This window comes from Mycteria americana, chromosome 4 (genome assembly GCF_035582795.1).
Source record: "Mycteria americana isolate JAX WOST 10 ecotype Jacksonville Zoo and Gardens chromosome 4, USCA_MyAme_1.0, whole genome shotgun sequence".
NCBI lineage: Eukaryota > Metazoa > Chordata > Aves > Ciconiiformes > Ciconiidae > Mycteria > Mycteria americana.
Window position 1 is genome coordinate 7,549,314 of NC_134368.1, and position 24,585 is coordinate 7,573,898.

At 42.9% G+C, this 24,585-nt stretch overlaps 1 protein-coding gene and 1 non-coding gene across 3 annotated transcripts; both read right to left on the bottom strand.

The window, feature by feature from the left end:
* Positions 1-1,052: 1,052 nt before the first annotated feature.
* PTCD3 (pentatricopeptide repeat domain 3) lies at positions 1,053-24,521 on the bottom strand. Of its 2 annotated transcripts, XM_075499545.1 has the most exons (24): positions 24,408-24,521; positions 23,032-23,081; positions 21,872-21,911; positions 20,786-20,831; positions 19,971-20,039; positions 18,534-18,638; positions 17,978-18,101; positions 16,789-16,904; positions 15,953-16,026; positions 15,548-15,635; positions 15,386-15,446; positions 15,021-15,103; positions 14,175-14,319; positions 13,063-13,113; positions 12,062-12,145; positions 9,820-9,848; positions 9,204-9,307; positions 8,027-8,105; positions 7,843-7,933; positions 6,575-6,660; positions 5,207-5,355; positions 4,294-4,335; positions 2,564-2,722; positions 1,053-1,817 (listed from the first exon to the last, which is right to left on the bottom strand). In XM_075499545.1, the coding sequence occupies exons 1-24, from the start codon at positions 24,500-24,502 to the stop codon at positions 1,742-1,744; spliced, it is 2,046 nt and encodes a 681-aa protein (XP_075355660.1). In that variant the 5' UTR covers positions 24,503-24,521; the 3' UTR covers positions 1,053-1,741. The 2 variants fall into 2 exon arrangements, with proteins under 2 accessions (XP_075355660.1, XP_075355659.1); XM_075499544.1 differs by lacking the exon at positions 20,786-20,831 and having other exon boundaries at positions 1,058-1,817; positions 24,408-24,428.
* LOC142409623 (small nucleolar RNA SNORD94) lies at positions 15,170-15,309 on the bottom strand. The gene has a single exon (XR_012775718.1). It is a non-coding gene; the product is annotated as a small nucleolar RNA SNORD94 (small nucleolar RNA).
* Positions 24,522-24,585: the final 64 nt, after the last annotated feature.

Consider the following 24,585-nt stretch of genomic DNA (forward strand, 5'->3'; position numbering starts at 1 on the left):
AGGCAGTACAAGAACAGCCTTTCTCCATGACCTGAAGAAGGTAAAACTTATCTCTGTTTTACTCCTTTTAAGGAGCAAGGATTCAATGATGTGATCAATGTCTCTATGCAGTGATTTGTACAGCTGTAAAAAGGCCCATGGATGAGTACAGGTTGAAGTAGATGTAACTTAAGCTGGTGTCAGAGCACGTATCTGGTGGACTTCTCCCCCTGCATGTTTCTTCATGTCAGACCTGCTCTTCTGTAGTTTAAGAAGACCAGGTATTTCTATCTAGAAGCCAGATTTTGGTTCAATCATGAGAACTCACACAAAGCCCAAGTTCCTTCCTTCTCTTACCCTTTCCTTAATTCTTCCTGTCAGTGAAGACAGATTGATCAAACTTACTTAGTACCCACTTGCTGAAATGAGTAACTGGTGCTGGGTCTACATGCTGATCCAGTTTTAAATTGTTGAGACAATAAAGCAAAGAGCACATCACCACCTCTGAAAGCCCTGGATCTTTGATCTACCCCTGTACTTGTCACACATTCCTGGAACAGGCATGTTTGTTTGCCTTCTGGAGCAACTGCTGCCTTCAAACAGCTTTACTGCCCATTCACTCCTGTCATGTGAGGAACACTTGACTTTTAAGCCTTTCAGCTGTAGTTTGTCCCACCTGTAGCAGCTGTTGTTTCCCAAACTCATTACTGAGTTATCCTTAAGCTGCTTTCCACAGCAGTGTGCTCTTCCTCATCCTGCAGCATCATGCACATCAAGGCTTTATTTTTCACAATAGAGAATAGTCTGCTAACTGCTTTTCACTAGGGCACGGTTTAATCCTCACAGGAACAAGACCTTCTTTGTTCAAGATAAATTACCTCAAAAACCCCCTTCAATGAAGCTTCCTCTATAAGCTGAGAACAGCAGCACAATGCTGTGAGGGCCAGTTAACTGTAAGGCAGAGGATGGAACAGCGCAGTCTCTGTCTTCCCAGACAAGTCACCTCAGTAGCTTTATTGCTGTATTCTGCATGAACTTTACTTACTCTCTCGCAGAGCAGCAGCAACACTTTGTTATCAACAGTTTTGGCACAAGGATTATCAGAATACAGCCGTGTTTAATGTCAGCTGTTTATTAGATGCAGTCTCCAGCTGTACAAATCATAGCTTTTTAACATTGACAGTCCAAAGCCTGTCCCAAAACATCAAAAAGGAGGAGGAATAACACCACAGGTGGTAAGTATTCATTACGTACAGTGTTTACATACAGAGTAAGCTTCATATTTAAGTAGTTCATTAAAGTTAGCTGGAAAGGAATTAAATCTGGCACAGGTTTATGTTGCAGAAGGTCCAAGAGAAGTCTTGCTCAAGCTGTCCAAGTCTTGTACCTGTTGAGCAGGCTCCAGGAAGCAGCACTCCCCTGACTACAGCCCTCCAGTACCTCAGCCAAGCTGTTTAAGCAGGCCACAGCTGCCTGGCAGGAGCTAGCTCGTGCAGGTAGTGGTGTGGAAGAGACTGTTGGTGTAGCCCACGCTGTGTCTGAAGTTACCAAGAACGTTAAAAAGGACAGCTTCTAGCTTGCTCCAATGAGGACAACGTACTCTGCCAAGCAGGTCCCATATCAGAATGCTCTGGAGTGCTTAGCAGTGCCGCAGCACCTCCCAGAAGCCGTCCCTTCAGTAATTTCACTTCTCACAGAAGCCTCCTGGTGTCAAAAGCAACGGTTGCTCCCAGTTTTCCCAAGAGGAAGGCAAGAGGGACAGCTACTCACGGTCACTGTCGCTGTCACTGTCACTATCGCTGCTGTCACTGTCTGACTTGATACTCTCCAATGTCTTCCTGCAGATGTAAAACAGTCCAGTAATCAGTCACCTGTTGTGACTTTTGCTTGAAAAGAGATATCCAAAACACAGGGTAAACCCCCTCCAGAAAGAACATTATGGGCTGTCTGAGGCCTATTATCCTCAAAGGACAGGTCCACCCAGCATTTGGTGGAAGTACACCCACCTCCTTTTAGAAAAGCAGACTACTTCAGTTACCCAGAAAGTGGTGGGCCAATTGTTAAGGGTGGTGGACTTCTATTTATTCATTCCCTTTGACCAGATCACTGGCTCCAAACTCTGGTCCTTAAGGCTAAGCCCATCATCTGAGCTTGGCTGCATCGGCTCAGCAACAAACCACAGTGGCTAGCGAGACGTACTGAAGATTGACCATGAGCCTCAGAACGTGTGCACCATATGTGCAGGGCCACCCTGTACCATTCCCTGCTTTTACTAGCCTGTAATCAGTGTCTTTTAGGTGGCCAGACCCAGCTAGGAAGAGATTCTGGGAAAGGAAGGTGATAGCAGATCTGAGCGGCGGATAAGGCTAACCCCATCATGGACAGTCACCTTCCCTCCTAGGTGGGATGGATACAGCATGGGATCAAAAACCGAGGGGCCGTTTTGGGTCAGTGAATCCACCAGAGTCACCACAAAGGCACATCATTCTGAAGCCAGTTCTCTGCCACCTTTCCGCAGGAATTACCCCTCCAACACCCTGTCTACTATACCCCTTCACCAGTAACATAAAGTACTCCAACTTACTTCTGCTTTTCAGAGAGTTCAAATTCCTTCTCCGTTCTGCTTTTAAGCCTTTGAGATGAAGGAAGACCGAGGGCCGCTGCCAGCTTTACCAGCTTAATTGCCTCATCTGGGCAATTGGTTTGTTTAGCACAGTTCAAGAACTCCTCCATCACCTGGTCACTGCAAAAGCAAAGGCAAAGAGTGACTGTTCACGGGGCCCCATTAACTTACAGCAGGTGCTTTAGAGAGGGAGAGGAGGTGACAGATTTTCAGATCGCTCAACCAGCCCAATTCTGCTCCTGCCAGGAGTTTCACCTCAGCCTTCGCCCCACACCAATGTGGTGTGCTTGGGAACTCCTATCCTAGCAGAAAGCAATGCTTCTCCTTGCACGAAAACAGAGGGCAGCAGCTCACTGGTTAAGGACCGCACCTTAGCAGCAGCCTAAATAACCTTCTCCTCTTTACAGTCCCCAAATCAGGCCCTCACCCTCTTTTATGTGGCTGGCAGAGGTAAAGGAACAGTATAACACCACGTTAACTCAAAGGCAGGCGTCTCGCTGCCAGAGGCTGCTCTGCTGCCTGTGGGCATTGGGAACTGCTAACAGCTGGCTCTGCTCTGCCAGCTCCATTTCATGCTGAAGTGCTGGCTCTGCTCCTTCGTCACCTGCGACAGCTGCTGGAGACACCTCTGTTGCTTTTAGGAGGGAAACAAGTAAGTGTTTGCAGCTGGTGCCGCAGGGAGCTTGGCAGAGAAGGGAAGGAAGGGGACAGTTCAACCAGAAGAGCCTCTGATCCATTTGGTGACAGCAGGGAAATGATTTTCCCTTCACATTCATAACCCGTGGCACAAACCATCAGCTACACCACGATTTCAGAAGGAGAATTCTTCTCCTCTCCCTATTCCCCAAACTGAGACAGGGGCTCTGACGTGGCTTGGCAGTGTCGAGGCCTCCTTGGGCCACGCTAGCGGCAGTCTGCAGAACAGGACAAGCACAGAGGGCCACTAACAGCTGCCTACGGTCTACACACCCTCACTGGTGCAGGCAGCCAGGGAGAACGTGCATCTCGGTGAAATTCTCATCTCCAACATCAGACCTAAGGTGTTCATTTCTGTGAGCACCAAGCAGTTGTTTGGGGTTGTTTTTTCAAAAGTGCATTCCTTAGAAGTTGTTTTCTACTTCAAACAGAAATTTTTCCTCCAAAATCCTGAGAAAAGCTAACTGTTATAGCCTAACAGGGTACCACATAAGATTTAGGATTTGACTTGATATTTTTGTCTTTGGAAACCCAGACACCTCTGAAGCACCTAAGCTCGGTTAATAGCATATTAGAATTTTTTTGGGCACATGGGAAATCAGATGTCCTAAAGAGTCCTGCTTAGACTGATTTCTAATGCCAAGTTTATCAGTGGCACCATTCTCCATGTCCCAGAGCTTCATTCAGTGACATCTCAAGAATCAACCAGTTAACCCCCGCTTTTGCATTTTCAACATTTTTTGAGACAGAAAGGTCTCGGAACATATCAGCTGGATAAACAAACACCCATGCTCACAGGGACAGACATACACACTCAGGTTTCGGAAGTAACAATAAGACACGGACCACTATTGTCAGTTATAACTGGGGGTTGGACTAGATGACCTTTAAAGGTCCCTTCCGACCCAAACTGTTCTATGATTCTGTAATAGAAATGCAAGATCTCAGCCAAAGGGGAGACTCAATACCTGAAGTCAGAACCTAAAAGTACTCACGTGGGAATCCTATTGATTTGCTGGAAACGCTCCATCATATTCCTGTTCAAAAGAAAACAAAATAATAATTAGAAAAAAAACCCAAAACACCATGAAACAGGAACAATTAAATCTCTTGGATAAGCCCCCGCTGAAACACAGGCAAGCTCAATTTCATGAAACCATCCTCCCCACAGATCTGAAACAGGTCCCATGCTGTCTTCTCGCAGATGCAATGTGTACCAGCTAACTTCATTGATTAGTTTAACACAAAATATCTTAACTAGTGCAGAAAAAAAAAAAAGCGTAGCTGGTGGCAAGTTTACTTTAAAATATTACATATTTTAGAAGGGTACTTGCCACTTCTTTCTTTCAAATGAATCACTGCAAAAAGAACATCTGTATTTAACAGAAAATAGCTCAGAACCTTACACTGGAGGCTAGATATATTAACCAGCACTTCAAGGTGAGAGCATGTAGGACAGTAAATTCAAGCTACTGGAGAGTTCTAAAAATACTCTGAGTTTTAATTAGGATTAATTCTAATTAAAAATTTAATTAAACTCTAATTAATCTCTTTAGCAGTTTGAACTCGAAAGAATTCTAAAAATTAGAAAATGGGAAGCTGTAGGAAATCAGCAATGCTTAGTGAAGTGAAAATCAAACCCTACCTTGCCATAAGCAGCTGTACAATGCTCTATGCCAGTTGCTGCATTAACTTCTAAACCATTTTTAAGATAGACAACTGTAACTTGGTGCCAAGAATGAACAATAAAATTAAGAAAAAACCTCATCACATTCCCAGCAGGATTTATCCCCTCCCTTTGCCTGCACTAGCATTCCAAGGCAATCGGTCGTTAGCTTTTGATTTTTGTGGTTAAGCCTTGAGTTACAGTGTCAGCAAGCCAAGAGCTCACGACAGCTGCACACGTACCAAGCGTCCTGGGTTCTCCCAGCCCTGGAAAACAACAGAGCGACGTGGCCCAGCGCACTGCCTGTCCATTCTAACAGGGCCTGCTCCCTCACGCTTTGCTCATAGACGGCTTTGATGTCTTCAGCACACTTGGCAAACGCCAGTTGAATCTGTGAAAAGACTGTGCTATTAATCCCCAGACCTCTAGAATTAACATATCCTTTTCAGTACAATTCCTCCTACAGATCCTACAGGTCTGTCCCGTATGCGATTTAAATTTGTGAATTAACAGCAGTTACTCCCGGCAGAAAAACCTCTCACTTCTGTCAGGACAATTGTCCCCACTAGGCAAGCTCCAAGAGGGCTTTGCAGGGACAGCTGTACTCAGAGACCTCTGCATTACGCATACGCCTTTAACCCTCCTCAGCTTGAGGAGCCAGTTACTGCAATGACATCTTTGGCAAAAATCCCTGAATTCTGCCATGTGCTTCCCCAGAGATGCGGCTGGCTGGGCTGGATTGCTCTTCCAAACCCTGGTAAGGAAGTGATCCTCTTCTGTGTTAATTTGAGGTTTGAAGGTTAATTTGAGGTTTGTCTTCTATAGGTTGAAGACAATCCAAAGAGCTTAGAAGGCCTGGATAAGCTCACATAGATCTGGAAGTTTGTAATGGCATATGCACTGGAACTGGACCTCTAAGACTGGCCAGGGACAATAATACAGCACTTAAATACAGTCTGTATGCTGCACACAGAAACAGGGAGACATCTCTACTCTTTTCACTGACTTTCTGTACTGGTTTTGGTTGGGATAGAATTAAATTTCTTCACAGTAGCTTGTATGGTGCTATGTTTTGGATTTGTGCTGAAAACAGTGTTGATAATACGGGGATGTTTTAGTTACTGCTGAGCAGCGCTTACACAGAGTCAAGGCCTTTTCTGCTCCTCACCCCACCCCACCAACGAGTAGGCTGGGGGTGCACAAGGAGTTGGGAGGGGACACAGCTGGGACAGCTGACCCCAAATGACCAAAGGGATATTCTACATCCTTCTGACGTCATTCTCAGCATATAAAGCTGGGGGAAAAGAAGGGGGAATGTTCAGAGTGATGGCGTTTGTCTTCCCAAGTAACCGTTACTTGCGATGGAGCCCTGCTTTCTTGGAGGTGGCTGAACACCTGCCTGCCCATGGGAAGGAGTGAATGAATTCCTGATTTTGCTTTGCTTGCGCACACAGCTTTTGCTTTACCTATTAAGCTGTCTTTATCTCAGCCCACGAGTTTTTGCACTTTTACTCTTCCGATTCTTTCCACCATCCCACCGTGGGGGAGTGAGTGAGCGGCTGTGTGGTGCTTCGCTGTTTACTGGGGTTACACCATGACAGCTTCCTTACCTCTTCAGGGTGCTGCTCCCTGCTCATCAAAGACAAGAGCTCTTGCAACAGGTCTTGTCTCCTATTAAACCCCAGCTGTTTCATATCTGTTTAGAGAAAGGCAGTAGTTAGTAGGTGTGACCCATACCCCCTGCTCCCAACTCCTGGTAATATGGCCAGCATAACTAACACCATTTTATAAGGCAAACAGCCATTCTCTGTGACTGAGCAGGTCACGTATTAGTTCCCTTTCCCCTCATTATCAGGCCCTGAAGGTCCTGTGCACCAAGTACATGAACCAAACAGATTTCTTCTTCCCCTCCCTGCTGGCCTGAAGATTCCTGGGTGCCAGGCTGACTACTCCCCTCATTAATGGCCTTCAAGGTCCCAGGCACGCAGCCAACCCAGTGGTGGTGATGACCCTGTCACAGAACAGGGAAGGTAACGGCACACAAAGCACTGTCTATAAAATCAAGCAGGTACAAGTCCTAACTGGGAACCTGGACCTGACCTGCTGCTGGACAGCGAATCCCATGACCCCAGTGGCCAGGGACACCTCCACTGAGGACTGAGTGGCAACTTGTATTCTTTCACATGTTTTTTGAGGCTAGATTATGATTTTTATGCTGATGCAGCAAACCAACTATTGAGATTTGACCCAATCTGCAGAGGGTCCAGGTGATTAGAAACCATAAGCTAGACGGTGCTATAAAATTCTGTACTACACTACTTATAAAATTGTACTACACGGATTCTGCTTATAGAAATCCTGTGCTATTCTGATTATAAATTCTGTGCTATGCTAATCATAAAATCCTGTTAAGAAAGTAAAGCTTTAATTATAACTATAAATTAGTGCTGTCATCATTCTGCCAAGGATCCCCGAAAGAACCTGCCTGTCCCCTCAGTGCTGCGTGACAGTAGGATATTTTCTGTGTGCTAAAGCCTGTATCTGCATTCTTGTCTCCTCTTCTTAAGGGGCAAAGGACAGGCAAATAATTTAAATGAGTTAAACCTGGGCTGTTAAGGTATTACTCTCTGGTAAGCAGCTAGTTTTCCAAGACACTGACATTTAACTGTGGCACAGCCATCTCTCCGATAGTCTGGGCTATTGGTTCTGCCTTTCTCTAATACAACAGCCCACCACTGCACTAAGGAATAAGGTCCCTCATGCCAAAGCACCTTATTGTGGCTATTCTGAGCACTGGGAAGTTTCCCAACTACCTCCCACTTTGCATTGCTCCTGACTTTCATCAAACTGCCTACGTAGCCATGTGGCTATCACTAACCTTCCCAGACTGAAGGGATCGCTTCCAAGTGGTTGGCTGCATCCAGTGCTTGAAGGAGGTCCAATATATTTTTAGGAGTTGGATAGAAGTGCTGATGAAGGAAGAGAATCACTTCAGTAAACCGTAAATGTTCTGTTTCTCCATACTAAAGCTTTGAAGTTTGCTTACCCTAATACGCACTTACCGAAGGGGACATTTCTTTGTACCATTTCAACACAACATCAATTTGTTCCATCATACACAACAATGAAAAGAATTTTGACCTACAGGAGGGGAAAAATGTTCTAATTCAGTAATGATTAGATCAACCAAACCATACAGAAGCACCAGCAAATGGTGGTGTTCTGATCAGATTTGTATTGCAGATCAGGGAAATTTCCCTGTATGATTGGAAGATTCCACACAATTAAAAAAGCAGTAGCATTTTTTATGAGAGAACTTAACACTGACACTAGGTATTTGGCAGAATTAGTAAGAAATGGACCACTGCATTTTAAAATCTCAAAAAGATGCAATCTCCCTGCCTGACACCAGGTTTGAGGTATCTGAATCTCTCTCAAATGCAACCTCTGGTTAAGTACCACTTTAAGAAGTGACCTAAATTAACCTGGTTACTTGTGCAAGTTCACAATACAAGCCTGGGACCTTGATCCAATGTGCTAAATAGGAAAAGTGTCTCTACACCAATTAATGGAAATTAATTTATTTCCCTTGATTTATTTACAGGCTAAATAAGGTAAAATCATATGAACCATCCCACCCCTGAAACTACATCTTATTTTGATGATAATTATTTTTCATGAATTTACTGGGAGCATCTCTAGTTCCAATGCCTAAATAGGCTTTTCTTCAAATCAGTATGCTCCAAGTCCTTAATTACGTTCAGTGACTGCAGCACTTAATGACATTGGTAAAGATGTTTCAGATGCCATGATTACTGTGTAGTTCCAGCATTTGACACTGGAGTTTGGTGCCTAAATACACCTGCTGTGTTGCAACCTCTCTCTACAACACCATGCAGAGAGCTAGGTCTGAACTGTACACTATTTTGGTGCTACCTCTTAAGCTGCCATCCTAAATGGATGACAGGATTGTAGAAAACACAACGGGTTGGTACAGTTGTTGGATGGGGATTAAGCTAAACTGATGCTCCAAGACACTTTATTTCAGTTTGGGCAAGGACACAAGCAGAAAATGAATTCTAAACTATCACTGTTCCTAAGAGGGACCTAATTCTCAAATTGCACATACAATAGCCAGCTGATATTCAAAGCACCCTTCTGCGCAATATTCGAGTCCTAGTTTGTATTCAAATTGACAACAATACACAAGACACTGGATGTAAGCTGCACTTCACTCACCAGTAGGCATTTAACCGATCCATGTCCAAGAATTTCCAGTTGTCTCCCTTCTCCATTGCCTTATTTAACTGATAGGCAAGCTTGATATCCTTAAGATCACAGCACTGCAATAAAAGTTAGATTTTAAAACTATCAAATATAACACTTAACACATCCCTCTGAGACTCACTTTCACAAAGGTATAAAGAGTAATCAGCTGGCAGCAAACATTTTTAATAGGATGCAGTGACTGCCAAGGCATTTTCTTTAGCCGAGACAAATGTGCAACTCTCCCAGTGGGCAAGAGCTTTCTAACGTAAACTGACACCTACGGAGACCGTCTGAATGCTGCAGTGTCACTAGGAGGAGGAGGTAGGGCACAGAAGACAGGGGCTTAGGCAGCCATCTCTAGCAAGACATGCACATATCACAGGCATGCAAGTTACCAATTTAGGAGGTATCAAGCAAAGAACTGCAGAACTATGGAGGAAAGTTACAGGAGGTGATGAACACAGGTGAAAAAGGGAAAGATATTGAGAGCTAAACCTTGTATGACAGGTTGGAAAACTCACAGGCAGCAATTCTGAAACAGCTGGAGGGCTCAAAGGAATTCTGATAGCAGGGAAGAGGTACTTACCACTTGCATAGCAGTGCCAAAAAAGTTGGCTGAAAGGGAGAAAATGGAGTCTGTTAGCTTCAAACTTTCATGAAGACATACAGCAGCTCATTAACCCAGCCTCCCAGAGGACAGATGAGACATGTTCGATTAGAAAGCTGAATTTGTAGCTCAGTTTGACAATGTAGCAGAGATCTTCACTTTACATGTAGAGACTTTGGTGTGTTTTGAGTTTTGCTAGCCAGTGTTCCGGAGGCAACTATACTGCTGTGCTTCTGGAGACAGATTTAAGCAGATGATCTGTTTGACTTTAGGCAGCTTTACAAACGCTACATTCTCTTGTTTGCTGCAAGACAGCATTATCTGTCTAACAGGCAGGCTACAAAAAAAGGCAGCCGCACCACTGATCTTCTCTATTTACTCCAGTGGAAGAGCACGCATGCAACAGAGACAGGTGTTCAGGCAGGTTATCCACCTCTTTAGTACATCCCAGAGCTGCCCAAGAACATACAATTGCCTCCTGAAAATTCTCCTTCCAGTTTCGTGAGGCTTTGACTCTGGTTTCTGTAACTGACATTTCAAAGCAGCACAGACACTGATGCTGCCTGAGGGAGGCAAAGTAAGCCACAGCAGGAGGAAGGACATAAACTATCCTGCTCAGTAGCCAATTTCATTTTTGTGGTGAGAATTTTGGATAGGTGTTTTTGTTTTTTTGAAGGAAACATAAGGGCACTGGATCCTATCAGAGATTGAAACAATGGCTAGCTGTGAGTAGCAAAATGGTGGAAAGAACTGTAAGGCAATTTACTTAAAACTATTAGGTACAATACACCCCTCTTTCCCTTGCAAGACTTAATAAATTAACTAAATACTTTTAAGTCGGAAAAGACATTTTTGAGTTATTTGGGTGTTTAGTATACACTTCAGCTACAGCCTACAGAATCCTCTGGGCCACGGCAAGGCCTTGCAGGGAACACAGAGGCTTCTGAAGGTAAGAGTCAGTTCACACACAACAACACACTAAGGAAAAACAAGCCTCGGTTTTGTTCAAAGTGTCAACCTGAATTCTGCAATAGCAATTACCAAAAGAGCATAAGAGGGATCCCCTGTTGAAGAAGAGCAGAAAATGTTTACATACACATCTTGCTTAGACAAAGTGGCTTTGATCTAGCCTTATGTGAGCAATCTCTCTCTCTCTTTCAACCGCTGTGTAGAAAAGCTCATTCAACTCCCATGATTCAGGCAAGACCTGTATCGGCATGCCCATAATCCCTGCCTTTGCTAACAGTGGTATTTCTATAAAGAGTCTGAAGGAGCAGAGCGGGTATAGTCATTGTCTATACTTCTCGCAACTGCTTAGAGCCAGAGCAAGAAACAGTATAACACACATAGCGGGACAGAAGCAAATCAGAGAGGTGTACAACATCTGACTATTTCCAGGCTTCTTTCCAAGGACAAAAAAAAAAAAAATGCTGGTAGGGTAACCTAATATGCTACTCTGACGTAACATCTAATCTTTGTCCTTTAAATGGCCAAAAAACATATTAACTCCTCACTGGTTTCCTGAAGCATGCACTGCAACAGCTTCTTCACCCCATCATATATAGAACTGTCAGCTGCTAAAGAGTAGCTTCTGACACTTTGTTAACACCACGTTGTATACAGCACAGCTATAGACCCCTCTTTGCCACACCTGTCTTCAGATTGAAGCTGTATCTACTTCCAAATGTACAGAAAGGCTTATGAACATCCTAGGGCAAAGTTGTGTACATACAGATGGCAGAAAGAGCCAGTGAGACATGGGATGTTCAGAATCTACCCCTTCTACAGACCCAAGCTTCAGTTCTGCATGAAGTTTTATTTCATGCAACTTTCTGAAAAGGATTAGGAAGAACTAGAACAGGAACTCAAACCATACTACAACAAAACCCTGCTCTTCACCAGACGTGTATCATTTAATGAAGCCGCTAGCAGACGTTCCTCCTTAAACTAGTCTTGTAAGCAGCCTCGTCTTTTTTATGGTGTGGGACTCAAACGCTCATTCACATGGGGTATGCTCCTACTTCCACACAGAAGCCAGTGCACCAATGCATAGCATACCTTCCCAGCACTGGAATTTGTCCTTCTTTGTCTCCAAAAAGTATCAGAAGGGACTGATATAAGCAAGCAGCATGCGTTCTTTCTAGCTGGGTAGCACTACTTGAAATTTCCTAGGTACCTTTCCACCCAAGCTTAAACAATGCAGATATACTGAAGTCCATACCGTCATCAGGGTCCTGGGGAGTGAAGCTCCTCTTTTCAACATCATCTAGCACCTCAGAGATGATGCCTGATGGGCAAAGATCAGCTACGGGACAAACAGACAAGCAACATCACATCTCAGTTGTACTATGCACTTCATTAGTAAAAAGAGTCAGCCTGCAAATATATTATGGAAATGGAAACAAGCATCATGATTTCAAACAAGTGTCATGATTCTCCTATCTGTACCCTTACTCGTGGTGCTCCACACCAGCTGCAATTTTATTTGCACTACAATTTGCCCTACTATTGCCAGATTTCCACAGCACAACAGGATAGATGAAGAAAGACACAAGTACTTTCTAACAAGGAATGCAACAGGCCTGGAAGTTTGTCTGTTAGAATGTGGCACTGAGAAAAGCAATGCATTTCATAAACAAAAAAAACCCCAGAGACTCCAGAGCAGTTCCTCCACATTTGTTATAAGACAAGGACCGCAGTTATGACTACTGTGTCTATTCTTTTCCCGTGCCCACAGATTTTTGGCTAAAGGATCTCCAACAGTTGGGCTCCTGCCTTCTAACACAGCTCTATTTCAAGACAGCTCCAACGCGCAGAACTGTTGCAGAAAACCAGAATCCCTGTGCAATTTCTTCCCTGCAAGTGGCACAGTCTATGAAATCACACGTGTTGCAGTCAGATCCAGCCTCCACAGAGACTGAGTAGCATTTGCTCTTTAGCTTTATCAAACTGTGGCCACAAATGGAAAGGAAATGGGCTTTCTTTCCAGTTCTGCCTGTTCTCAAAACACAAGGACTCTTCCCTCCCTGTAAGAGGTTATGATCCTCTGTAGCTTTTTCTTCACCCAAGTACAATCAGACTGCACAGGTAACATTAGGATTGCACACATAAGAAGTTGTCTTTTAATCCATAAATCAATTGCCTTCACCCATCACATTTGGAAAGCATTTAAAGTAGGTGTTAAACAGAACACATTCATGGATAAGTTGATATTGCACGTACCGCCTCTATAAAATATAAAGAGAAGATGATCATATGTTGCAAGGCTAGGCTCTGAAAAGCAAAAACATTGAAGTTACTTCGACATTCTTGGCTGAGCTTTATGCCTAGCTCTAATTCACAGTCTCCAGCCCTTCCAGTCAGGCAGCATGCATAAGTTTACTCTATCATTTCTCTCCCCATCCTCCCTAATGCTGGACCAGACCTCACGTACAACTGGGAGAGACGACATCTGACAGTGGACCACCAGCTGAAGCACCATATTACTATGGGGCAAACAGCCAAGCTTCCCTGCTCTAAATTAAAAGCAAAAATATTTCATAACTAGTTTTCCATTCTGCTCATGAACCTACCTTTGGTTTATCAGCAAGCATGTTACTAGGGCAAAGCACACTCTACAAGACATCAAATCAGCTATGCCAACATTCCCTGTTTTTGCAATGTTTACTTGACATCAAAAAACATCATCTAGATCAAAAGCTTTTTTTCTGTAGAGATGTAGATACATAGACCTGAACTGGCTTGGGTGGCTTGTGAAGTAAATCTCCTTGATCTATGAGAAGCTAACAGACTCAGCTGACTGCTGCAAATATATATTCATATTATTCACTATTTCTACAGCAGTACTACAATAAGGACCCCGCTGAGAAAGAGCCCATGGGCCAAGACACACTCCCCCACTGCATACACACACCTGTCCTTGAGTAGCTAGAGGTAACCACAGGTAAAAATGTAGTGATAAACATGCTCCTAACCTAAAACACTACAGCATCAAAATGCTTCATTATTTGACCTAAGGGGCTAAGTGCATCCACTATATTGTAATTAGTAATCAACACTGAACAAAGACTCTGAAGATGATGATTCAATTTGAAATCCACAGGCACTGGCTTGCTGAGTGGCCACAGCTCAGTACTTATGGATTTTTGTTTCTCAGTTCTCTTGCAAAAGGAAACAAATAGTGAAGTTGAGAACATAGTAAGAAATTATTTCTTCTACAAGCTTTGGACTTCTTTCCTGCAACTAGGAATCACTGTATTGTTTGCTGCTGCACTCTTTAAGTTAGCTATTCTGGAGGTGGCACTGGAATATAATAACCATTCTGGTTCTCTTACCTATATCAAGTGCTTCCATTTCCTTTATTGCCAATAAAGACATACTTCTGCCTACACCACCACATCTTCTCAGAGTCTTCAGTAAAGCATTAAAAGTTAGCAGATTTGGTTGCACTTCCTGTTGAGCCATGTGATTCAGGAAGACCTTAAACAAAATCCCCAAATCCTTAGTGCTTCACATGTTACAGATCACAGTTCAGTTTTTAGGTAGGTATACATGCATTTCCTCAATCTAAGCCTTCTCAGTCCCTTCAAGTGAATGTCTCTACCTCAACTGATCATTAATTAAGGGCGTACCATCTAATTTTTAATTAATTAAATTAATTAATTTAATTAATTTTAATTTGACCAAAAACCATGACTACAAAATTACATCAGATCAGATCTTGGCGAATTGTGTCTAGAACATCAAAGAAATTTTTAAATGTACGTACTAACTTTCCTTACTGATGTTATTAAAACATGCCTCTAATGTTACCCCTCAAAATTCCATTTCCATCACACCACCATGAATCACAATTCAGAGAAGAGTTTTTAACTAAAACTGTTTGTTTTTATCTCCCAGCATAATTTGCCAATTACTTTCTGTCTGGGCAGTTCTTGGATCAGGTATGTTCTTACAATGCAAAGCACTGTGCAAGGGCAAGGTTGGATTTTGTACATTTCCCACTCCTCAATAGTTAGTTTGTATGTGTAAACTAGTATACTTCCTTTGCAGCAGATATTAGTATCTTTGTACAAAGCTCTTGTTTTTAGTCTTCCAACAACTGCAAAATTCTACTGATAAAGCAGGTGCAGCCCCTACACTCTTACCCCTTCCCCACCTCTTTCGCTCTACCTCCTTACCTTGGCTAATTCCCATCTTTCTAAGAACCTCTCCTTTAGATATGGGACTGCTGTAATCAGTGCGTTGAAGGTGTGCACATCAGCTGCAAAATGTAAAATAATTCATTTTAACTGACGATTATATTCTACGGAAGACAGTTTGTTCTAACATGGCTCAGTTTTTGGCGAAGTCTCATGCAAACCTGTTTCCAGTGAGCTGGCCACATGCCAGCTGCACTGAAATAAAGTTTGCATTCAGCTCCCATGATCTAGCTGAGGTCCGTACCCCTGCGCCAATCATCATTGCCATGAAACAAATATTCATGTACCCAACAACTGGTTGCTGCTACTTAGAAGACCCCAAGTCAAAACCAGGAGTCACTTACCCTTGTGTCTTTCATTCAGCAAGTCTATGTACATGTCATAAGCTTTAGCAGAAGCCCCATGCTGCAAAAAACAAAAAAAACAACAAAAATGAACAATCTCCGTGACTGTGTGAGATTTCACAAGCTGAAAAGAGTCCTCCCAGCACTGAAGGATAACTTTACCTTCACCATCCCACGGATCATTGTGCAATAGGAGTGTGCATTCCTCTCTGGCATTATCTTAAATATCCTTTCAGCATTGTTGTTCTCCCTAGAATCAACAAATAAGCTGAATGTTAAAGAACTCAATAAAAGATACCTTTAGGAAAAGTATTCAACATGCAGAATAAAATAATGGCCTGTACTCCCAAGGGCTGACATTCAAATTTATTACTTGTGACACTTTCAGCTATTCTACAATCACTGACTAGATTTCCATCAACACTTTAAAAGATTAGCAAACACAGATGTATTTAACAAGTAACACCTGCAAGTATGGGCTGCTAAAAAGTCTTTAAGTCTGTTTTATAACAACAATGCACGTGCACAACCCACTGAATACAGGAATACTGGCAACATTTTCTATACCTCCATCTAGAGCCAGATGACTGTGAACCTCTTTGGAATTGTCTCTTTGGAGCCTTCTGCTCTGAAGCATTCACCTGGAGAGATTTTTGCAGAAGTAAGTTTCTCAGAGTTCAAAGTTATGATTAAACATCAAATGACATGATTTGGTAGCAACATAGTAGTTCAGCAGCAATTTATATGCTACCAAAGGTGTTTTTTAATGGGTTATGTTAAAATAATTTCTGTTATAATGTTCAGGAAGTAATAACTAGATTAAGAATACTGTTTATGTTATTAAACATACTAACAAGGCAGATTATATGTATTTGTGGAGTTGGTGGGAATCATTAGACTGTAGCACATACTCTGTAAGACCCTTGCTCCTTCAACAGTCTTCCCAGGGACAGGTATTGTGCAACACACCTACAACTGTACCCTGCGACCTGATACTCTGAGGTCACAGAAGAAGTCCTCAACTTCACTGAAATCTAGTTATAATGGTTCAGACTGGAAGAAAATTAACTAGCTGGTTTTACACTAGAGGTACTAGAGTTCTTCTTTGCAGGCAACTATAAAAACAAGGCTGTCAGTGAGAAACGGTTATTTAAACACAGTTCAGCAGAACTAAGCCAAGACAGGGTTCCAGCTGCTAAATTCAGCTTTATGGAAACTACTTTTGCTAGTAGGTCAGACACAGGATTGTTCTAACTGCCATATCTCTAGGGAACGTTGACTGCATCTGACCCACCTCACACCATCTCCAGGGAGGTAGTCACAGTACAAAAGTCTTGACATCACCTTGATACACTCCCAGTACGTATGAAAGAAATAAATAGAGATCAGCAGGTCTTTCATACCCCTGGTTCTTCCAAATCCTCTTCTTCTTTCTCTTTTTCCGGAGTAGATTCTCCATCTCCATAGAAGCATAACAAATCTAAAAGGCTGTTTGTGGTCTCCAGAGATACAGTGGTACCTATGAAAATTAGGATGTAGAGTCACAGAGAAATTAAAGAACACACCATTCTACAGCTGTATCAAAACACTTTCTAACACCCAGTTATGTCACTTTGTTCTCTTTTGACATAAAGGTGTTCTCTAGCAAGTCTGTAAAACCTGCGTGTGACGCTAATACTTCCACGAACTCATTCATAGCAGGAGACAATTTTAACACTGAACTAGAGTATCTGTTTTTCTGTTGAAGCCACTGAAAGGGTAGAGTTTTCCTGACCAAGTGGGAGAAGGAAGTGGCAGCTGGCAGCCAAAACTGTGAAGCAGCATAAGCCCAACACAACATCTGAAATTTCTATTGCTTTTCATAACTACTCCTAGGATAAACCCTGCTGTGAAGATCACTTTGTGTGTTTCACTTTCTATGAAACAGATTTAAAACCAACAAAAGAAAAGAGCTATTTGACGGAATCATCTGCTTTCCATCTTGTAGCAGATATGAGAAGGTCTCACCTTCCCAGTAAGTTTTCCTCCTTCAGAGGCTGTGGCAGTTACAGTTTTCAATAGAAACTTCCTCCTCATTCACCCATGGCAGAGATAAGGTCCAAATTAAAGAAGAACTGGGAAAGACTCATTTATTGAGGGCAGGCCCACAGAATGGGCACTCAGATGGTATGCTATACCAGTCCAACGCAGCAGCACAGACGTAGCTTATGCCAACCGATACGCTACTGCACAAGGGCCTTTGCGGGCAGAATGGTTATCACTCAATCACACAGCATCTGCCCACAACAGGCCCTACTCTACTACATCATGAATTCTTCCACTTTGGAAGAGAAGAAAAAAACTCAACACCGTATCATCTGCTTCTTGATCAAGAAATTATCTGTTCTCCGTATCACCAAAGTGACATGTCAGACAAGCAGTGGATAAGGAGGGCCCAATAATTCTGGAGAACCACTCCACCAGACCAGAGCCAGTCGTGAAAGGCAGCAACATAATCCTGAAATTGTCTCCATAGCCTGTGCCAGCTACTAAAATATTTTTGCCACAATTTAAGTAGAGCTCCACCACAGAATCTGGCAGGTGACCACATACCTGCTTGTACAAGCTGATCAAACAGGTCCACAGAATCTTTCACCCTTCTGAGGTGGATACGCTCTTTTAGAGCTTCCTCACTCACTCCTTCAATCTGAGGTGTAAAAGTCTCAGGCATCAAGCACTAAAAACAAAGAGTGCAAGTTAGACATGAGCTCAAACCTTCTCTCAACCACTGCTAAAACACTTACCAAATATGCTTACTCTTCACCCAGTACACTGCTTTGATAATCTCCCGACCCTCCCAGCCTAACAGCAGCAGTCCTTTTGGTGATGAAGGACCACACATCCTGATGTCCCCACTTTCATGCTAGGAAGTCAACATCTAAACAACATTTATTTTCTTATTTTTATCTAAAGAACCTGATCTGATACTGAATTTCTAAGGAAAAATGCTCACTTCAGAAACATAATGGAAATATACCACTGCTTTCATAGCTTTCTGCAAAACAGTTAACAAAATTACCCTTTTATGTTAGTTTTGGCCCAGTCTGACAGTTGATTTCACCATCTGACAAAGCACAAATGTAATGAAAATGAAAAGCAAAAAGCTTACTGGTATGTTGGGCTCTGCAAAAGTCTTGTCAAAATATTGAGGAAATTGCTTAATTATGTATTTTGCAGCATTTCTTCCAGACTCCTTTGACAATGAAAATAGACGCTGCATAGGAATGAGAGAGAACAAGACGAAGAAACACGCAATTAAAAGGCTGAGAGTGAGAAAAACATTTTTCATAACACTGAGCATTCTGATGGGATCAAATTAAACTCACGCTTCCTTTTTAACTCTTAGTAAGAACACAGGCACGAGACAACATTCCAGATACAGGTTCTGGTATTTATGCCAATATAGGAATGTCTATTCTTTAAATGAAACCGTAATTTATCTTTCTGTTACTCAGTCAAGGGACAAAGTTCTGTACCAGACACACCTGAAATGCTGCGCTACTACCTCAAGCTCAAAAGCATCTCTCTTTTTAGAGTTATGGCACTTGGATGTTTCTCACCCCATCTGTCATTTCCAAGAGCATCACCTGATTCCCATTCACCTCTTTTCCTCAAGTTCTAAAGTCAGACCCTCCTTTGCTGTTTCTTTTAAAACTCTTCACATTTGACAGCTGCCTTCAGCCTTCTCAACGGCTTCACCTCTGGTATGCAGAAGAACTGAAGTTCTCTGGTAGCCATATCACTGATCTGCCACAATGTATCTCAGCTCCTAGTCTTCTCTTGCTACCCTCTAATTAACATCACACAGAGCAGTTCCTTCTTGCCCTTATTTCCAGTTCTGCTTTCTCCTGCCTCAGCTTCAGGCTCTTTCACCTTATGCAAAGATAACATCAGGGGAAGACTCCCTTCCTTCTTCCTTTCTATTATCATCTCAGTACTACTATTTCCCTAAACCCAAGTTACCAAATAGCTGCTCTGATAAAACTAAAATTCCAGGGGCTTGGCCGAGACAGTTAACTGCTAACATGTAGTCTATGTAGCAACACACACACAAGTGACCTTGTGTGTTTTAATTCATACATTTAATTCAAATTTAACTAAACTGTAAGCACAAAATCTTGACACTTGCAATACCACATATTCACAGTCTACATCCAAGGTATATAAACACAGTTTTAACAGGCTGAATGCTTCACCTAAAGAATTACTGTTGGGAGTTATTTAACGGACTAAGAACACGGAGAAACAGAGCAACTCAGCAGGTAAGCCACTAACTTCCAGGAATGTTAACAGAGCTGTGTCAGCTGGAAGGTCCCTACAGGGGCAGGAAGAAGAGATAACTTTGTGTGTGCAGAGTGCATTTGTCCAGGGAAATGCTACAGTCATTATGCATTCAGAAATACACAGAGGAGAAAATTCTGAAAGAAGTCCAATACTTCCATTTTCTTCTGTAATTGAAACTATGCTCCAGTTAGATAGAGTTTTCACAGCCTAGATGAAGCAGGGGAGGGGGGAAGCTATCAAGGATTTGAAAGGCAATACTTACAGAATTGGCTGCATTTCTTGGCATAAGGAAAGGGTCATCCTGGAACATATAATGAGCAGCAGTAGGATCCTGTAGAAAGGAGAACCCAGGATAGAAACGTTTATAGTTATGTACACAGGCACGCTGTAGGCATATCACACTGCCTCATGGAATTTAAGGCACAACAAACAGGTCCATCATAACCACCACCTGACGCCCATTTTACAAAAGCTCCTCTTGTTCAAAAGGTTTAGCCTGTTTGGAAATATTTAAAAGAGCTTTTCCATTACACACACACATGCAGACTAACATAGGAACAACAAAAGGGTTCTTACTATAACATGACAAGCAATGAGTGACCTGCAAAGCAAGCAGGACCCCGACTATAACAGTCTCAGGGGAGCTGAAGGGACTTGCAGGATCAGATGCAATTTCCAGAACTCAAGACAGACAGGATTAAAGAATGGCATCACAGCATTTACAGCTGTTGCCTAGCAAGAGTAGACACTGATTGCTCTTTGCAAGGCTTACTTTTTGGACTTAGACTGGGAAGAGGCAGTCTGGATTGGAAAGCTGAACTGGTAAAGGAACTTGCTCCTGATGTTAGCAAAAGCCTTATCAAAGCATTACAGTTTTCACTGGTAGTTGCAGGTCTCTCTTAGCACTAGAATGAGGCTTTAAGGACACAGCAAAACGTTTTGAGCAAAATCCGTAAAAAATGGATGTCCTATCTTTCGTTTATGGCCAAAGTAGAAGCAAAAGTGCACTCCAGAGTGCAAGGCTACTGCATGAGATGGACAACTCGACATATTTCCATGATCAACAGAACTACTTACCTTGTTTACGGTAGAAGCCAATGTTTGAAGAACTGCTAGCTTACCCCTAAACATAAAGAAGCTTTGATTAATACTCAGCTGAGACTTTGAATGTTATGCATTACATTGTATGCAGAACAAGGACAGGATTATCCTGGCCTGTAAGGATTTTCATTTCTAGGAAATAATGGGTTTGCTGCACTTAGAAAATATCACTTTTCACATAGGGAGGGAAAGTTCAATTGCAAAAAAGGTCTCAGTTCTGGAACAACCACAGGAAAAAGAAAAGACTTTGAGGAAAACCAGAAAAGCACCTGTGTTTCCTACTACAGCTCCTGCCCTTACTATCAAAGAAAGAAATAGGGAAGGCATACAGAAAGAATTCCCTGGAATGCTCCTCTCAGAGCCCCTTAAGACTATCGCATCTCTGAGGGATGGACATGAGTCCCTCTCCAAGACAAGTCTTGGGAGGAAAAAAAACCCCAAACAAAACAAAACTAGATTTCTCAGGACTTCTGTGCCTGTGGATCCTTAAGACTTTGGTTGTGTTTCAAGCAAACGAGGAAAGGCCACTGAAAGTGTTGTTTAGGTGAAGGTGGTCTTATTTCAGGTTTACATGCAGACACTATTTGACTATAAACTTTGTTTTTGCTGTACAGTCATGCAATTGCATCTTAAGTGCTTCCAACAAAATAGCTTTTGTTCAGCTGCATAATTTCTAAACAGGATTGATTCAGCCAGCTATCAATGGCCAAGTTTATTTTGCGGAAAGAAACATACCTACATGCAGACAGCCAAATGAGCTTGATTTTACAGATTTCTAGCAAATGTGATCTTTTACAAAGAAACAGAACTACACTTAAAAATGCAGTCCTTATAACTTTTTAAAAGAAAGGTCAGGAACGGAGTGTACATACTCTGCACAGAGAGTAAGAGTCAAGAATATTCCCAGAGCTCCCAGTCAACAGGAAAGCCACTAGTGGGACATTAAATCCAGCAGCACAGCAACCTGAACTTTCTTTTTCAACTTCGGTGGGCAGACTATATTTAGCTGTCTAACAATGATTTTCTTCCAGGTCGAGAGATATTCCAGCAGTAAACACTCACCATGTTTTCCTTCGTGGGAGCACAATTTCTTCTTGAGTAACTATGAGAAACAATATCAAAATTGTTATTAGAAACCAACAGATGTCCAAAGAAAACTTGACCTCATGAAAACTGATGAATTAAGCTGATCCAGCTGAAAGTACTAAAGCAAAGATTTTAAAACCACAGTCTAACATAGGCCACAATTTATTGCAACGGTAATAGAAAAGGCTGGCGGGGAGCTTAAGTGTCTTGTGCCAAGACAGTACCAGAGCCCTATGGTAAACAAACATCAAAGAGATTGTACCTATTTACCCATTCAAGCTTCTTCAATCATCCTTATCCCATATCTTCTAGCCTGAGCCCCAACCCTTCCCAGTCCCTTCCTTTCCTACTCTTAGTTCCCCAGTTTGAAGTTTGCCATCTCTGCCCATTTGGCTTCTCCAGTTCAGCCTGCCTGAATACTGCAGCAAAGTGCCCTCTCAAATTCCTGCTCCAATAGCCTGATACCTGATATCAACTGCTTAGTTCCTTCCACCCCACAGATCAATCTGCCCAGCCTTCCCAGAGAGGAAAAAAGAAAAAGGACAATACTAAAAGAAGCAGCTAGAGGTTGTCAGTAAAGCATCTTAGCAAATTCATTCACAGAGGAGCGTGTGGGATCTCCTGATTATAAACCCCAGCGCCAGGGTCTGTAGAGGCACTTTTCCCACTGCCTCTGTGTTGATGCTCCCATGAGCATCAACCTGCCCTTGTTCCTGTTACTGACCGGCAGGAACTTGTTCCCATGCGCAGCACAGCTCCAAGCATCCCAGCTTACTTTTCTCACAAAACTCATAGCAGAAATATGGTAAGGAGTACAGAGAAGCAGCAAGAACGTGAAGGAAACTGTCAGGATTAAGGTGGAAAACTCTTTACTTTTAATTCATAGTTTATTCCATTTCAAAGACCAACTGGACAGCTCATGGAACTGGACAACTCAGTTCATGCTCTCAGAGCGCAGAGCTGGTTGGTGGTGAGGGTAATCAAGTTCAGGCAGGAGATCTCTGCATGCACAGTGAAGACAGGGGAAAAGAAAATCCAGGAAGGGGAAAGAGGGCATTCATGTCTTCTTTATCTCCTGACACACTATGTTGTTTGGAGATAATATATGCAAGAAACTAGGAATTAAGACATCATACCTTCTGAATTGTCCACAGTCTTCCCAAGAGCTGTACTACTAGAAGAGCACCTATAAACCAATTAGAGTTTTGAATTTATAGTAGTCACATTAATATAGCAAAAGTAGATTACTGAAATTCTGTACTACAGGTCAGAATTAATTAAAACATTAGAGGGGAAAAGTAACTGGAAATGTTGCACTGTTACCAACTCCAAATTATTATCATAAAATTCGTATTTGATGCGTCTCTTAAAGCCCTAATTTCAAGAGACAAGAATAGACACAGAAAATCATATTATATAAATTTGTAATTCTTTATTTTTGGGGATATCATGGCTTTAAAGTAGTTTTCATGTATTACTGCATCTTAGAAAGAAAATCCTGAACATAAATCAGAACATAAATCATGTTTTAGAGGCAGGATCTAGCTGAAAGCAGTACCTTTTAAAAAAATATTTTAGTCCTGAGTAGTGTTTACACAAGCAGAAGACGCTGAGCTGGGATGAAGGGAAATCAGACCTGTTTAGTTCCAGCTGCGCACTCTCTACAGAGCTGCAGACAGCACGCTCACACAACCACAGCTGTAGAAGGCACATCCACATAGGCTTGCTTCTGCTGTATACTACAAAGCAGCTGCTCTGTGCTCAGTTCAGAGTCACAGGACACAGCTCCAAGTCTTTCTTACAATTGCTCATATTTTATTACTTTTAACACAAATTAAACCTTACATGAAAATACTTTATTTCTTTTTCCTCACAAAGCAATCTAACACTAAACCCTTACTTGTAACTCTGGCATTCGCATGTGCTTCCACACTGACCTTGACCCTGAAAAGGAGATGCTGTTAATGTGCACTCATACCTCTGTGCTTTACAGTGATATTGCATAATTCTAGCTGTTCCTGTATGTCACATAAAAGTATTAGGTATAATTTTACCATTCCACATGTGAGTTACATTTTGCCTATAAAGAGTACCCAGAGGAGAACCCTTTCACTTGAGGCACTCCTTAATGCAACTTCCCCCCTGCTTCATCTGCTTTTTCGTGAGATTCAGCTCTAGGAATCACTTAATTGCTCAAGCTCGCTCCCAGGGCGGCTCCGAGCCGCAGACACCACCAAAAGCAAGGAAAAGCCCTAGAAGAGGCGCTCCTCCACCCCAGGCCATGCCATGCCATGCCATGCCGACCCTGCCCACCTCAGCCTGCCCGCCAGCGACCCGAGACACCAGCGCACATGCGCCGACCACCCCGTAAGGTACAAGCGCCACCGCGCCTGCGCGGCCTTTCGCGCCTCAACTCCACAGACCCCCCCACCCCCACCCCATTGGTTCCTCCGCGGCGCCACCACCGCCGGGCCCTTCTTTTCCCTCCTCTGCGGGAAAGGCAGAGCCTTACCGGTAGCGCTCTCGCCTCCCGCCCGGTAAGCAGCACCGCCTGCTCAGCGATACCACTTGCTGCCAGGAGCTACCCCCAAGCCGCCGCGCCGCCATGGCGGCACTCGCGCAGTGCCCTCCGGGAAGGAGGGCGGTACCACTCCCGCGGCGGGGGGAGAGGCCTCCCCTCCGCGGCAGTG

Coding starts and splice junctions, on each gene's coding strand:
- PTCD3 (XM_075499545.1), bottom strand. CDS start 24,502: ATGGCGGCGCGGCGGCTTGGGGGTAGCTCCTGGCAGCAAGTGGTATCG. Junction 15,447..15,547: donor TGATCCGTGGGATGGTGAAG/GTAAAGTTATCC, acceptor TGTTTTTTGCAG/CATGGGGCTTCTGCTAAAGC. Junction 1,818..2,563: donor GAACTCTCTGAAAAGCAGAA/GTAAGTTGGAGT, acceptor TTACATCTGCAG/GAAGACATTGGAGAGTATCA.